At 40.5% G+C, this 16888-nt stretch overlaps 1 protein-coding gene across 13 annotated transcripts in view; it reads right to left on the bottom strand.

Annotated features, from left to right (window-relative positions):
• LRRFIP1 (LRR binding FLII interacting protein 1) overlaps window positions 1-16249 on the bottom strand; it is a 167377-nt gene extending 151128 nt beyond the window's left edge. For all 13 annotated transcript variants that reach the window (XM_067548686.1, XM_067548688.1, XM_067548691.1 and 10 more), the window contains exon 1: window positions 16062-16249. In XM_067548686.1, coding sequence (XP_067404787.1) covers window positions 16062-16151 — 90 coding nt within the window. In that variant the 5' untranslated portion in view covers window positions 16152-16249. The remainder of the gene's footprint in view (window positions 1-16061) is intronic.
• Window positions 16250-16888: the final 639 nt, after the last annotated feature.

Raw genomic sequence — 16888 nt, 5'->3', positions numbered from 1 at the left:
TGTCTGTCAGATATACAAAAACTAAAACTATTTATTTTAGTTCTTCGGGAAAAGATGACAGTGTCAATTTACTGTAGAGTTTAGTAGGGTCCCTAGGGTCATTGCCATATTCTTCCAGTCTGTAAACTTCATTACAGCCCGTGCATATACAAAAGAGCACTTTTCTAACTAGTGTCTTCCTCTTGCTCAGTTCATTCATTGATTCTATAGCCCAGGGTTTGTGACCTCACAATTGTATCCACCCTAACTGACTGTGAAGTTGATCACTCGGCAACAGGGAGCCTGACATGAGGAGCAAGTGAATTAGAAAGAAGAGAACGGATAACCAAAATGAGGGATGGGCATTAGAAGATTTTGGGGGCATGTCTTGCGTACATTTCAGCCCCATGCCCTTGTCAACCCTAAAAAGGACAACCTGGGATTGATCTGAACTAGAAATCTAGAAATAAAAAGCACTACATATCCCAATAAGTGCAATGAATTAGAAAATCTTGACTGTTGCCACTGTTTTCTTACATAGCGTAACAGCATTCCTAACCTATCTTCTTCCCCCACACATCTTACAATTGTTCTATTAATAGCTTTATACTAGTTTTTACCATTTTGAAAGATATTTCTGTACACATGCATATACACAGATAAAGGCAATGACCTTCCTCTCTGGTCCTAATGATGTCAAATGGTAAGACTTCCTGAGCACCTTTGAAAGTCTCACCCTATAATGGGAAACTACCTCCAAAAACCAAAACCAATATTTCAGGTTGGTTGCCTTTTTTAAGCATGTCAATTCTATGTGAAAAAATGTTATAAAGGGTTCAGAAGTTTCTAACTGCTGAAGGAACAAAGGGATTGGTGCACGACCACTGTTTTTATATAAGGATTTGTCTGGGAAATAAAACATCTTTAGGCCCAATGGCATTCTCAGCCAGCATGGTTTTGCAGGGTGGGACCAAGCGAGCAGGCCATACCTCTTGGGCTGCCCTGTGATGCCAGTCAGCCAGCCAATGGACGAGCTGTTACGAAGGGAGCTCTCACTGGTAAACCAGGTGCCTCCGACAAGCTCTTGCATTAGCAGGTTGGGGCACAATGTAGTTAAGAAAAGGACTAGATGAGGCAGGAAAGGCCCTCTCTCTCTCTGTTTCACCCTCTACTACAAAATCCTACCCTGCCTCCCTTCCCAGTCTCTGTAGTTACAGGCAAAGGGTTGTAATTTGTGGTTTGAAGGTTATGTTTTGGGTTTCACAGAACATGAATGCAGATAAGTTCTATCTCTATAGCTTGCATCAGACTGGACTGAAACAATCGTGTAGGTCAGTGCAGTGCTGATACACATGAACTTTGAAACTAACGTGGACCTCGAGGGTCCCCAAACAATTGCACAAGCTCTTGTAAAGAATGGTGAGGTTAATTTTGCAAAGACTCCTCTGAATTTTGCTTGTTTCAGCAGTTGGTTGGTATGGATACTGGAAGGATTTATGGGTCAGCTGGTACAAAGTACTCTGAGGACTTAGGCTGTCAGTTTGTGTGGTACTATTTGTTCACTGAGTTGGCAGAGGTTTATGTTTGTTTCTCAGGATCATAACTTTGGACAGAAGATCTTGTAAGCAAAGGTGTCAAGTCTAGGTTTTAAAGAGCCAGTTTTAAGCCCAAGGAAAATGATGCTCCAGATTTGCTCCATTAAGAAGGGGGAGGAGCAGGAGACAGGTAAAGCTATTGCATTCCTACTTTTCCATTAGTGCCACAAGTTGTCTCAAAAACAGAATTAGTTAATTTGTCACCACATGGCCCAATTTTCAAGTGTCTGTGCCATTTCCAAAGGCCTCCTGAAGTACAAACGGTTAAGATGAAAGATGTCAGTTCACCACCTCCTCAAACTACCTACAGAGAAACCATACTTCGTTTTATCCTACTTGATCTTTTATGCGCTAAGTTGGTAGACTGATGAGTCAATAGCAGGCTCTATGCAGCCAGCTATCTCCTGCTGGAAGATGAACACATTCTCAAACTTAAATTTACAATTGTAGTTCATTTGCTCTGTAAGCAACATATAGATGTGCCCCCAACAGGTATTTTTTAGCAGAATCATTACGTTTATAAATATGCCAAAACAAATATTGCTGAAAATACCATATGACCAGTTACAATACTGCTGTTTCCTACAGATACCAAGATTACCCAGTAGCATCCATACATTACCATGCTATTTCCAGAGTCCCTAGATTCCTTCACAGTTCACATGAAGGTTAGGTCACTTCACTGATTCAATGTATTCATCCTACTTGAGGATGGAATTAATTTCATATTTAATACACAATGGACTAATGTGATCTTGGGTGTTACAAGAACATCCCAAAAGCCCATTCCAATTTTCAACAGATGTTGGTTCCGCACATTTAGCAGTATTTAACCTCTTCACTGCTGAACAATGCATTCAACAAAGCAAAGAAACCAAGGCCTGGTTACGTCCAAAGGTTTCACACAAGAGAATTAATATTCTATTGAAAACAGCAGATGGAACACACAAAGTTACACAGCACAACAGATTTAAAGGGACAATTCAAATTTGGGCCAGAAAGTAAATTTTCTGAAAGCATATATGAAACCTGAGATCAAGAGAAAGAATTCAGTTACTCTTAACTGAAACAATTGAAATCAACTTTTCCCTGAAGCATTTGCAACCCAAACACAAGCTCCAAGACCTCAAAATGAAAATGACTAAAGAAAAATGTGAAAATGACTTCATTATTCTCACTGTTCAGAGGCATGCAAAGTGACAAGTAAATTAGATTTCATATTTTCTGCTGAAGGCTCAAAGATATTTGTAATGTACTTAAGATATGTTTGTTTACAATGTATTCTTTAAAGGGGCAGCTGACAAAGAAGTGCTTCATGATGGTGTAAATAGTGAAGTTATACTGACGATTGATACCAGAAAATAGCATTGGAGTTCTAATGTGGGAAATAAGATTCTCCTGCTATCTTAGTACATTAGCTGATAAATGTTTCATAATTAGAAGACTCAAATGCCTGAACTCTATTTGACATGAATTCAAAAATTTCAGCCAACTTTTAGCCCAAATAATAATATGCTAGTACTTTGATATTGCCCAGTAGACAAGACTGGCAAATATGGATCGAAGAGGAAGACTCTCCTAGGTATAAATTTACTATTTTAGATAGGGATTGAGAGCCAAAGAAAATTTTGGGTTGTGAAGAGGACAAAGTGGAAACAGAGGAAGAAGCAAAAATCAAGTACAAAATGTTTAACTGTAGTCAAATATTGGAGAAGGGAAAGGTCAATGAAAATTTAATAATGACCACAGTGTTTGTGGGAGGAAAGATACCATAGCCCTTAGAATTCAGGGCTTGCATAGACAGTGTATCACAGTTTAAGGCACCCAAGTGACAGCAAGAATTCTCTGCAAAGCAACCTCGGAAAAACTGCCAACTTTTAGAGATAATACCACTGCTTATTTTAATTCCAATTAGTACAAAACAACTAACCCAGTAAAATACATTAACAATAAACCTTTACATAAAACTCATTTTCAATAAAATAGGGACATCTACTTGCTCTTCTTTGGGGAATCTACATTTACCTAAAACATGTTTATGTACAAATACATTTCAGAGGATAATCTTTGATTTAATGAGAAAGCAGTTTTTTGAAGAAACCAAAAGTAATTTGTGATTATATCCACTAACTCATTCATTTGGCAATGAATTACATTTAGGCAAGGTAATTTACTCTAACAGGAAACGCAAGCGTTATGACAGCTCAAAAGAAACGTAATTGTTGGCTCTAACATTTAACCACTGTTTTTGTATTTCTTAGCACTCCAATGACAATGAGCACTGCCTTATCTAATTGCTAAGTATCAAGGAACAGAAACACACAAGTGGCAATGCCCTTGGTAAGAAGCTCTGATTACTTGTGCAGCAATATACAATACAAAAATAAAAGGCAAAAAAAACCCCTAAATATTTACTCAGAGAAACTGCACAGCAACCAGGAAAGCACCTTAGAGCATTGGAACCATGTTAAATGTTCTTCCTAAGGTATTGTTACAAAAAATAAAAACATCATCACGGAATAAAGTTTAGATTTCAGTTCTACACATACAGTGGTATTCACCGGAGGAGCAAAGGAGTGGCAGCAGGGGAAGGGAACAAGGAAACAAAAGTGGTAGAAAATAAGTGGGGCCATCCCAATCAGGCATTAGATTGCAACAGGGCACAGATTCTGGATGACCTCCTCTTGGCCACAGACAATGGGCAGCCATTTATTTTATTGGATTTCACCACAGTATTTAGAGCATGAAGTGTGATTGACTTCCTTCAGATGTATAGCAGCAGTAAGCAGACGCATTTAAATGGGTCAATCCTCTCTAAAATTGCACCCAAAGAATCATGATGGTAGACTACACTTCAGCTTCAAGAGCCACCGCATAAGACCATAAGAATGGCCATAATGGGTCAGAGTGCCAATGGTCTATCTAGCCCAGTATCCTGACTTCTGAATATGACCAATGCCAGATGTTTCAGAGGGAATGAACAGAACAGGGCAATTATCAAGTGCTCCATCCCAGTCATCAAGTCCCAGCTTCTGGAAATCAAGAGTTTTAGGGACATCCAAAGCATGCATCCATGACTAACAGCCATTGATGGACCTATCCTCCATGGACTTACCTAGTTCTTTTTTTTAACCCAGTTATACTTCTAGCCTTCCCAATATCCCATGGTAATGAGTTCCACAGGTTGACTGTGCACTGCGGAAAGAAATACTTTGAAGTTCTATTGTGAGAACTTTTTATGCAGCTATTATCTAAGATACTAAATAGTATTTTTAACTCCCAAAATTAGGTAAGTTACTACCAACTATACTAATAGCTGAATTATAGAGGTGATTTTGGTAACAAAATTAGTCATTTCAGACCATAAAGTTCAGCTATTTGAGTTGTAAGCAAAGAAATGTCTTTAAAACAAAATATTTTTCATCTCTCCATAACTCAGAAACAACTCTTCCAATTTTGCTCAAGTTTTCCATGAAAATTACTTCTGGGTTAAGGGGGAAAAGATTTTATGAAAATCTGAAAATAGAACTATAAAACAATTTCCAACAGAACCCCAACTTGCACCTTCTGATACAGAAACAGTGCAACTAAATTGTGCACAGTGCCATTTTTGGAAGGAGAGTGGCAGTCAAAATGTTTACTACTATTGGTATAGCCACAAGTACGATTGATATTTGTCTGAGAACACCACATAATCCAACAAGAGATAAAACACTGACAACTAGCAGGAAAGTATTGGTTGTTGAAGAGCCATTGCTTTCCAAGACACTTAAGTTTTGGTATTCCCAGCTATTTTAGGAACTATCATTCTAGCTCTTCCTTTCCTCTATGTTAGTCATCCTCCTGACCCACGTAACAGAAGGAAAACACCAACTAACTTTTGAAGTCAAATTCTTTTGTGCACCAACTCCTACTCATTGTTTGTTACAAGCAGCAGGATTCTCCAAGTCCTGCCTAATTTCCTTACACTTGTATGTCAATCATTTGTGTTTCCTAAATGCATTTATGTAATAACTTTTTTTTTTTTTAAACATTGTCTTCAAAAGCAAACAGTGAGAGTCCTGTGGCACCTTAAAGACCAACAAATGTATTTGGGCATAAGCTTTCGTGGGCAGAAATACACCAGGTTTCTGCCCACAAAAGCTTATTTCTGCCCACGAAAGCTTATGCCCAAATAAATTTGTTGGTCTTTAAGGTGCCACAGGACTCTCGCTGTTTTGATAAAAACCAACTAAAACGGCTACCCCTCTGGAACTCATCAATGATTTAAAAATGCATCCAAATAAATTTGTCGAATGGCTTTAGAACTGAACTCTGGAAACTTGAGTTCTCCCAACTGGCTGACAATGGTGCCAGACACAATCTCAGTGGTCTTCTAGTCCATTCTCCTGCCAATCCAGGATTGTTTCCTATACTATGCACTTCTGCTCTTTGACCAGTAAAGTCTAGTTTTGATTAAAAGAGCTTCCACAACATGTTTGGAAGACAGTCCGACAGATGTTTTTTCCTGACATCTTATGCTCTCCTCTGTATAATTTCATCCCCTTACTTCTAGCACTGTCTTGGCCACTAATTCATCTTCTCTTAGAAATTTACATATTTCAAATGCCCCTACTTAATTTCATTTTGCCATACAAAGCATGTTTTAAGTTTTCTTATGGTTCTCACACCAGCCATTTAATAGTTTTTGTCTTTGAATTCCCTGCAACACCATCAATAGAGGCCATTATACTAACACTGATGTGCCTTATTCCCACACATTTTAATAGGTCTGGATTATAATGCACTAAAGAAGTGGCTGATATTGCTCAGGCTTCAGTCTTGCAAATCAACTGTGACAATTATTTTCAAGAAGTGTTCCATTTCTCCTGATTTAGTACTTACATTCTAGAATATGTACGCACTATTTTTCACATTTAGTTAGAAGAATCCTACAACCTCCTTTATCCTACACTTCAGTGAAATGAGCAAATACAAACCAACCTCTTGGGAGGAAAAACTTGTGAATTATTTTTATAAAACCCCAAAGCACCCTCCCTTTATCACTATAATAATGTGACCAACATCCAACCTTAGAAATGATTCTTCTGTATCTGTCATGACTAAAACAAGCCATTCATGCCTATGGACTTGAGTCAGATACTTAAATGCATCAGATTAAGTCAGAAGTATGCAGAGTTCCAAGACGGAATGCCAGTGCATCTATCCCATTCTTTCACTCCCAACCTAAACTTGTAAATGCAAGTGATGACAGCATTAAAACTACCTCATGACTGTTCAAGGTAAAATTCTCCTCTCTTCTATCAGAGGTGAAGAGTAAGATTCATATTCACCTCAAAGGTGTTTTAAGTGCAGAAGTGAGGGAACAGCTGCTATTTCAGAGCAGCTATTTTAAGCTTTCATTACTGAGTGTCTGTGTCCATCTAGATTGATATATTGCATGCCTGGCAGCCTGCTGTTGTGAGCCTGGTGACCTGACTGTACCTCACTAAGGACAAATGTTTCTCTTCTTGTTGCAGGCCTACTGTGAAAGGCATTTGATATTTGTTCTGGTGGTTAGGTCATCTAAATACCACTTTGAAAGCACTCCTCTGACTCCTAATTTTATCAAACAACCAATTCAGAATATTGCTTCTCTGGGGCAGGACAGACAGTTACAGAGTGCAGATAACCACCACCTGGGCTTGTAAAGGATTTCTATTTATTCTATATTATTATGGATAATAGTATGGATTTCTATATTCTTTCAATTCTTACACAAGTTTCTTGCTTGACTGCAATAGGATCCAGGGAACCAAAACAGCTGTTTCCTCAGCCAGTCATGGAACAGCTGAACAGAATCCAGGCCAGGGGTGTACACAAAACAGATAGCCAATTATTTGAAGAAGCTAATGTGCATGTTGTTATGTGGATTATAGTTTAGAAGATCATCCATTTCATTTTGATTATATGAATTTTAGGGTTCTCTCTTGATTCTAAAACTACCCACTGCTTTGGCATTTCCTCAGAAAAAAGGATGGGAAGTGACCACTAAAATCAGTGCTGCTCATTGGCTATATAGGTACAAAACCTTAGAATAGACGGGGAGTTCATAAAAGAATTAGAGTACATTTACTCCATTTACTCAATTTTTAATAATGGGAACCCTTCAACCTATCCTACTGGCAACTACAGCTTCTTTTTTATGGGCCTAATCCTTGCACCGAAGGCCCTATTGATCTAAATGGGTTTAGAATCAAGCCTACCTGGGTAGGCTTCCATAACTTTCTGCTTTACTCTAGAAAGCCAGACCAGCTTTCTCCTGGATAAATGTTGCGCTATGATGCCTCAAATGCACTCTATGTATAGATTACACTAAAACTGTCAGAAAGTTGGTGGGCAATGTGATAAAACATCAAAAATAATCTAAGTTTTCAATCTATAAATAGTTTTGTTTGGTATAGTATAAACTGCTCACAAATATTAATGCAAAAAACAAACAACTGGTTCTATGATGGCTCTGGCTGGCTGGCAGACAGAGTGGATAAAATATTTATATAGTGCTCTATAGAATGTCAGGTTTCCAGAAGCCTCATGCATGCACCTCTTACTGCCAAATATTAATCGAAAAGATTTCACAGCCATCTAACAAGACATACAACTCCTACTTTGCAGGCAGTGTCATTATAGAGAACTGTTTGGTTTGCCCTATTTCTCTCACTCAAATTATCATCCTTATGTTTGTCTGAGTAAAGAGTTCCCTTCCTTCAAATTCACTGAATGATATGAAGTATATATTATTCAACAGTTCATACCTAAATCAAGTTTTCTGGATATATGAGAGTTCAAAGCACTTTAAAAACACTAATGAAGCCTCAACAACCTTGTAAAAAGTATTATACTATAGTAACCATTTTGCAGAAGGGTCAGTGTCCCAGAGAGGTTAAGTGACTTGCCCAAGAACAGAACTGAGAATCCTTGGTTCCCAGTTCAGCCAGTAAACCACACTGCCTCATTAAAAAGCCTGGGTTTTGAAAAGAGAAGCTGACTAATTAGAATCTTGTAATGAAAATGTGAAGCACACATAGGTAGGCCCGCTGAAACTGGATTTAACCATGGTGGGTTACAAAAACATTGACTGAATGTGCTCAGTCTTGGGAATAGACACTGGTTACTGATGTCTACCTTCCATTTTGGCAGATCACCCGAACTGTTATATAATAATTTTACAGGAAATAATTTATCATCTGCTCTCTGATCAGACCTAACAACCCATGAGAACTGTAAGTAAGTAGAGGGTTCATTAGAAAAACAAATTTCCAGCTGGAACAAATGAACTTCAAATGTCTGGATCTCCAGGGTTCTTGAAAGGAATCTATCATATTAACTAAAATATTAACAAACAAAAATAAACATATTTGCTTCATTAAGAAGTTACCTTCAGTTGGAGTGGTGTCCCTGGTTTCCAGTATCAGGCCTTAAGTGAGTAACAGCAACCTCTGATCAAAACAATTATAAACTAACAAAATAAAATGTAACAGAATCCCCTGCTGGTTAACCCCCTTAGTCCTCCCCAATATCTTACTCAAGATCACTCAAAATCCAAGCCATATTTCAAAAAGTCTCCATCTACATAAACTGTGGTATATGTATAATAATGAAAAGTTGTGCCTTTTCACCATTTAGAATTATTTAAATATTTTGTATCTGTCTGGTCAGTTTCACTTTAATCTGTAGTTATTTCTAGTAAGCCAAACATTCTGGTTCCCATGGCCTGAAACAGAACTACAATATTTGGACTGCAAACAATGCAAAGGAATGTTTAAAGCAAATTGGTTGAACTTAAAATGGATTTAATTTCACTGAAATTGATCATGAAAACTTTTTTCTTTTTAAAGCCACACACAAAACCAAGATGACAATGTTCAACTAAATATAATAAATGCTACAAATTTAAGATTTGAAAACATTCTCATAACATTATACCAACTTTAATAAACGGAAAATGACTTTAAAAGTTTTCCTGGAATTAATTACTGCCCTCTTCAATTTTATGGCTAACAAAGAGTTCTTTTTAATGGTCACTTGGGAAAAAAGCAGAAATGATAACAAGTTTTCAAGCACACAGATAATGTAACTCAGTATCAATTTTTAGGAGTATCAAAGTTTGCATACAAAATGCCAGATGAATTACTGACTTTTCTACGTAACCTAATAAAAATAGAAATGTATGGTCTTGTGTGCCTAACTTAAAGAAATAAACATTAATATAGAAATATTCCTGTAGCAGAACTACTACATTTATGCAGCTGACATGAATTTCCTTGCTACATTTTCTAGACTCCTGTATATGCATTAACAGCTAATGAAAACAGGACAGAGGGGAAGTCAACAAGAGAAAAATATTCTTGAATAAAGAGTACTGCCTCAAGTTTGGTTCACCAGATTGTCAGTCCCATCTGCACTGTACAGGGAAATACCAGACAACCAGGCCCTACAAAAATGTAGATAGAACATCACAATGTAGGGTATGCCTTGACAAGTGACAGTAATAGTGTCAGAGCTCTGACGCAGGATTCCATTGTGTGTGCCCTAGTACTTCTGGTCAGATTGGCACAGTTTTCATGGATTACTGAACTGCTACATTTTGCTAACGTTGCTGGCATGTATTCCTGGAGGGGAATAATACGGTCCAAAAGTCTCCATGGACCTAAACACAGAATAGTTTGCTAGCGTCCTCACTGGTCTGTGACAGAATTTGAAACAGAAGCCTGCCACTGATTAGCTTTCCTCTCACCCTTAAGAATTGACACAATCAAAGAGAAATAGTTTTAGTGATGGAGAGATAAGTATATAACACAATAAAATCCTTAGTGGAAGACATCTTTCTGTATATTAAAAATTCAGAGTGGCATATGAATTTTTTTTTACTCTATGAGTTTGTGTGTAAATATATTTACAAGTTTGCAATTCATTTAATTCCCAAACCAGTAGCAAAAAAGTTACATGTGATTAGTGGTATTTCACTATTCCCCTTCTACCCTTTTTTCTGCACTGTACCTCTGTCTAAAATGAGAACATAAAACTATTTTAACACTGTAGGAAATGTTACTGTAGACAGTCTGCAAGCATTCTTGCCACAATACTGTTTAACTACTCTGAACAGCTCTAAACAACCTGGTGGTAAAAATGTCTGCAGCAGGTCTATGCTAGTGCTTCCATCAGAAGTAAACCAATGATGAGAGAACAGCTAAAAATTCCCAGCAGAGACACAGCTGGAAAACAAAGTGTCAATACTCAGTACATAAGAAGCTGTCATCATAATTTGCTTCACTTATACAATTTCCTTTCATTGGTTCATGTTGCTTCCGCCTAAAACTGCTCTCTCATATCCTGTAGAGGTGAGAAACACCATGCTTTGAGTACCCTCGTTCACAAACTGCTTTGAGTTTTTGCCTGCATTTTATATAAAAATTGCATTAGGTAAAGGAGTTATGCTCTGCAAATTCACCAAAAACAGAACAGCATTTCCCATTTTGGAGACTTACACTGCCTGACGCTTGAAATGCATCAATCGCTACACAAAGTCAGATGCTTTCTGCAAAAGCAACTAATATGGGGAGAAGAACAGTTGATTTTTGAAGCATTACAGCCATAGACATTACCTGAGAAGATTCCAAGTAGGTAGAATGCTATACTGGAAAGAAAGTAGAAACAATTCAAAGAACAAAATGCATAAATTCTGAGTTTGACTCCCAGGGCCTCAGGAATGATACCTACATGATCAAGGACTGATATGGCCACTAGACTCCCTATACACAATTTGAACATGACAAAGTAAGTTAACAGCAGTGAGGGATGATGGCTGAAGGAAGTGGAAAAGCTGTGGATTCTGATAGACGGAAAAAAATAAAACCCACACCAGAAACCATAAATGTCTCAGAACTTTGCCAAAACACCAGGGAGTGACCAAAGAAAGGCTGGAAAAGCTGGCATGAATGCTGTCTCCTAACACCAGCTTTCAAGCTATCCTCACTATGAATGAAAAAGAGGATGCTATAAAATTTTCGGACAAACTGATCCGAGAAGTTTCAAAATGCACTCAGATACTAATGTGATGAATGTGGTAAAAACCTCTAAAGACTAGAAATAGAACAATAAAAACCCAAATACTGCATAATAAATATATTCATTATATCCCTGAGTGTGGACAAGGCAATAAAAATGAATTATAGTTACACTATCAAACTCACAGGACTGAAACTGAATCGTTCAGGCAGTTTAAAATAATATGAGAAAACTCTGAACTTTCCAGATCCCAATCCTATAGTCCAGTGAAAAAGTTGGAAGATAATATGATTAAAGAGTTTCAGTTGAATAGATCTGTTCTTTACCCAGCTAAACTCCACATAACATAGGAATCACACTTACTGTTTGTCTTTGGGATAGGAAGGCAATACACAACTTTCTGGGAGAAAATGAAACTAGGACAGAAACATGTAATAGAAAGCAAGGACTCAGAAGACTGTCCTATTTTAAATTAAGTCTGCTCACTACAATACTATATAGGCTAAGTCACACACAATTGGGAATAAATGGCACTTTAAGGAATTTGCTGAATCGGGTTCTTCAGTGTTAAACATGCACTTAAATTTATCACAAGTAATTCCACTGAATTCAATGAGACTACTCACATGCTTAAAGTAAGACATGCTTAATATCATGCATGACCAGGGCCTATGACCCTGATCCCACATCATTACAGTCAATGGGAGCTTTAGCCATCAGCTTCAGTAAGCATAAGATCAAGGACTTTATTACCATTTTCTCCTCCTCCACAGGGCTCATAATATTGATTTGCACTGTAAATTGTTTACATTGTTCAGAGAATTGACAATATTTGTTTAGCTGCTTGTTGAAATAAACACAGGAGCAGCGGTTATGTTAGATACCTATTTTAAACTGGAGAATCCATGAAAAACATTAAATGTTCATACAACTAGACCCATTGTTATGAACACAATGCTGTAGAATAAGTTATTTTATGTCTGAAAATTAGCTGCCTAATTATGTTCATGTCTAAAACTTATTTCTTAATTCTGTACTTTGTACCTTTTCTATTTTACCTATGTTCTGACATTTTTATATAGCTCAATAAAGAGAAAACAATGGCCGAATTTTCTTGTTCTCAATCATTAATGCTGTCCTTGCAATCAGTAGGCATACCAGCAGTTTTACTACCCCTAAGCAGTAAGAGCAGAAAATGACTTCAGTACTTGTTGACACTAAGTAATGTTTCTCCTATATATAAACACTTTAAAATAATGTAGGCTTAAGTGCTGCCTAAAGATCATAAATGGATCAACACCCTTGATGTTAATGTAACTTTTCTGTTTTGCATTTAATAAATTTGCACTTTGATATCAGGTCTCTACCTAAAGTAGACAACTTTGCTAGAATTATTATATTGTTAATCCCTCAGGGCATAATTTTGCAAACCTAGGGAATTAATACCTAACAACTGTGCATGTATAAAAGTTGCCAGTGGAATGCACGATATACAGAAAAGAAATTCAGGTTCCAAAGATTCAGGATATCTCTGGCCAATACAAATAAATAACTGATGTCAGCAAAATACTGAACTTGATGCTAAAAAATGTATGGGGCACCTGTGGCCTTTCAAAATCTTGATCCTTTTTATTCCTGCCTGCTGCTATCACTCTGTACCCCTATTTTTGATCAAGAAAAGGGTGGACAATATACTTGTACTCCATCCTAGCAGCCAATCAGAATCTTATCTTGCTTCTCTATGTAAGATTTGCTCATTGGACATTTAGGGTTTCATCCTCCAAAGTGCTGAGCACCTTAAACTCACATTTAAGTCACTGGTAATTGTGGGCACTCAGGAGGACCTTGCAGAATCTAGCCCTTAATGTTTAAATTAAGCCAACCTAGAAGCTTCAGACTTCCTGACTCTTGAATACCCTATCGAGTTGTCAATACTACAAATTAATATACACTTATGTCTTTAAGACATTTTTCATCACAGAAGTGTCAAGCAGAGCCTGAAAAAAAAAAAAATCACCTCCTCTCAACTCACTTAAAATTTTGCCCTTTGCAGCAGTTGGGTTAGTGCCTATAACAGAGGCGGTCCTAAAAATGTTTACTCATATACATAGCATATCATCAAGAGAAAAAAATACCAGTTAAATAATATTTGTTTCTCTTTACCACAGAATTTCTGGCACAATCTTTGCTTTTTATCTGAAGCCTTATAATTACATGAGGGTGTCTCCTAGCCAAGAAAAAAAAAAAAGAAGGCAAGTTTATGCAAGCTTTTAAGCCAAATGAGATGGTATAGGGTAGCAATTCAGGGATTTTAACTTACAAACTGTACTCCATCTTCATTATAAAGCTCCCTCATATAACACTAACTGATAAGCAGGCCCACCAACTAGGGAGGGGGTGGGGGGAGAAGAAAGGAATGATACAAAGGGGGCAATTGCCCAGGGGCCCGGCAATATTAAATGAGACAAGGCATGGGTGGCAGTGGGGTGAAAGGTTTCCTTTGAGGAGGCTAGCTCCCCATCCCACCTCTTCCATCCATGATCCCTATCCACTGTCCATCCCCACTCTGCCCGCACCACATCCCTCTCCACCAGCCCACCTCCCTGCTTGGCCCCGCACCTCTCTTCCACCTCCCTTTCCCTGCTGGGCCTCCCTCTGCCACATCCCTGGTCCCAGCTCAGCCCCCACCCCCCACTGTCACTCACCACCTAGGGGAAAGGGGAGTGTGATAGAGAGGAGGGGGACCGAGCAATGGGGGGAGGGACACGTCAGCAAGTGGGCCAAGTAGGGGAGAAGGCAGGGCCTGGGGTGGAGCAGGGGCGGGATGGGACTGTTCTGCCCTGGGGCCCGGAATTCCTGTCTGCTGGATCTGCTGATAAGGGGCCACTTTGCATTGGTTCCTAGATAAATGCTTTCAATTCAGATCCCTCTGTAATACATAAAATAGAGTTTATCAGGGCAGAAAGCATGTCCTGAGATTTAAATAACTACTGCTAACACCTGGTTTTATGTACATTCCAATACACTGAGTTCTAAAATTTTGATCATATGGAACAGGAAAATCTTAATTACAGAACTAACAGTTAAAGACACTGAAAAAAGGAAAAACTATGCAGAAGTGTCCAGCCGCTCATGCTAGCTTAAACTTTCAATGGTATGGGATAAGTAATAAAGTATAAATAAACATGTCAATTTAAATACACACTTATAATTTAATATATAGTTAGCCAAATATGCCCACAAAACCTCAACCCAGAGTTTACATGTGATAAAAATAATTTAAAAATATGGTTGATTTTCAGATACTCAAGATATATTTGTTGCAAAATCTAGAAGTGTGTATTACCTATCTCCACCACCCACTTCACTGACAAAATCCACTGTAATTGGAAAGTTTCCTCTCCTTTTTTCCAAATCATATTGGTAAAACTTTTCCTTTGTGAAAATGTAAGTTTTTACTGGCATAAAACAAGTAAAATCCATCATTTCACTGGTCAGGCACATCAGGGTGCCAACCGTAGGCTGAAGTAGCATGAAAACCCTACGCAAAAGCCAACTGGGTGGGAGGAGGCTGGGATGGTTACATTCTTGCCTTTACATTGTAACATTTCTCCTCATATTGCAGGATAAAATAATTCATACCCAAGCAGCAAGTCACCAAAACTTTGGAAATAGGGTGTTGTCAAAAACTGAGTATTTTACTATTACTGGGAAAGGGAGAGAGAGAGACTCTCTGCCCTCTCCCAGTGACCACGTTCACAGTGGGCAGTGTGCAGATGCACAAACTTTGGCCAGAGGTGCATAGGCAAGGTACAAGGGAGGCAAAGGCACCTGACAGCACCAGCAGGCTATTCTGACGACTGGGCTGCCACTTTCAGTAAACCCCATGAAGCAGCAAGGAGTGAGAAGCCACAGCAGCTCCTCCCTCTCTCCCTAGCCACAAACCCTCGCCTAAGGCCCGCTATTACACACCCCAGCTCCTCCCTGGGCCCCCTCAACACCCTGGAACTCCCAAGGGAACACACAGCTCCTCCCTTCCCGCGCCTGCACCGCACCCCATCTCCCGTGGTCCCGCCAGTCCTGGTCCCCATCACCCCTCCCGCCCCTGCGTCACCCAGTCCCCACCACCTCACCTCTCCCCACCCCACTGTGTCCCCCTCCCACCCGTGTCACTGAGTCCCCATCACCCCCTCCCGCCCCACTGTGTCCGTCCTTCCTCCGTCCCCCCAGGACCCTCTCGCTTTCCCCCACTCCAATCCCCGTCCCCCCAGCCCCAGTATGGCCTTCAGCCCCTCCCCCCAGCCCTAGCTCCCACCACCCGAGCCCCCCCCCAGCTCCCTCATGCCGCCGAGCTCCCCCAGCCGCTGGAGCGGGGGGGAAGGGGTGGGACCGGGGCCGCGCCCCCATTTCCGCTCCGTGTCCGCCTGGCCCGCGCCTCACCTCCCGGGCGATCTGGTTGAGCGCATCGTCCTCCGCCGTCAGCCGCTCCCGGTTGGGGAGCCGCTTCCGCCCGGCCCCCTGCGTCCCCATCACCGCCCGCCGCCAACCACCGCTGCTCGGCGCGAGCTGCTCCGGGCTCCGGCTGCTACGGCGCGCGAGGCGCTGCTGCTGCTGCTGCCGCCGCCGCCGGCAGCTGCGTACGGCGCGTCACAGGGGGCGGGGCTCAACGGCCCAGCCCGCGCGAGGGAGGGGTGGGGGGAGAGGGCCCGGCGCATGAGAGAGGAGGGGAGGGGGCGGGGCAGAGCAGGTATGGCCAGGGTATGGGCGGGGCTTTGCGGCAACGGGGCGGGGTGCTGTAGGGTGTGGAAGGGGGCGGGGCTTTGGGGGAGATGTGTGGACAGAGGGGGAGATGGTGGGGGTGTTTTAGGGTGCCAAGGGGCATTGGGGAGATGGCCAGGACTGAAGAGTGCTGAGGGACTTTGGGGAGATGGCCAGGGGGATGGGGAGTACAGAGGGGTTTTGGAGAGATGGCCCAGGATACAGAGGGGTTTTGGGGAGATGGCTGGCCAGGGGGATGGGGAGTATAGAGGGGTTTTGGAGAGATGGCCGGGTGGGGTGGGGCTGGGGGGTACAGAGGGGTTTTGGGGAGATGGCTGAGGTGGGTTGGGACTGAAGAGCGGGCTCTGTGGAAAAATAGTATGTGATCATGTAATTAAAGGCTGTATGATAAGGCAAGCGGGGGAGTGGGGGGGCAAATTAAGTGTTCCAGTGCAACCTTCATTTGGGCGTTTTCTGACTCCTGGGGGGTTGGACTTTGCAATCTCCAG

The sequence above is a fragment of the Emydura macquarii genome, unplaced genomic scaffold (assembly GCF_026122565.2).
Source record: "Emydura macquarii macquarii isolate MOO-44397 ecotype Brisbane River unplaced genomic scaffold, CSIRO-AGI_Emac_v2 contig_1253, whole genome shotgun sequence".
NCBI lineage: Eukaryota > Metazoa > Chordata > Testudines > Chelidae > Emydura > Emydura macquarii.
The sequence above is the reverse complement of the archived record's forward strand: the minus strand, read 5'-3'. Positions and strand labels throughout refer to the sequence as shown.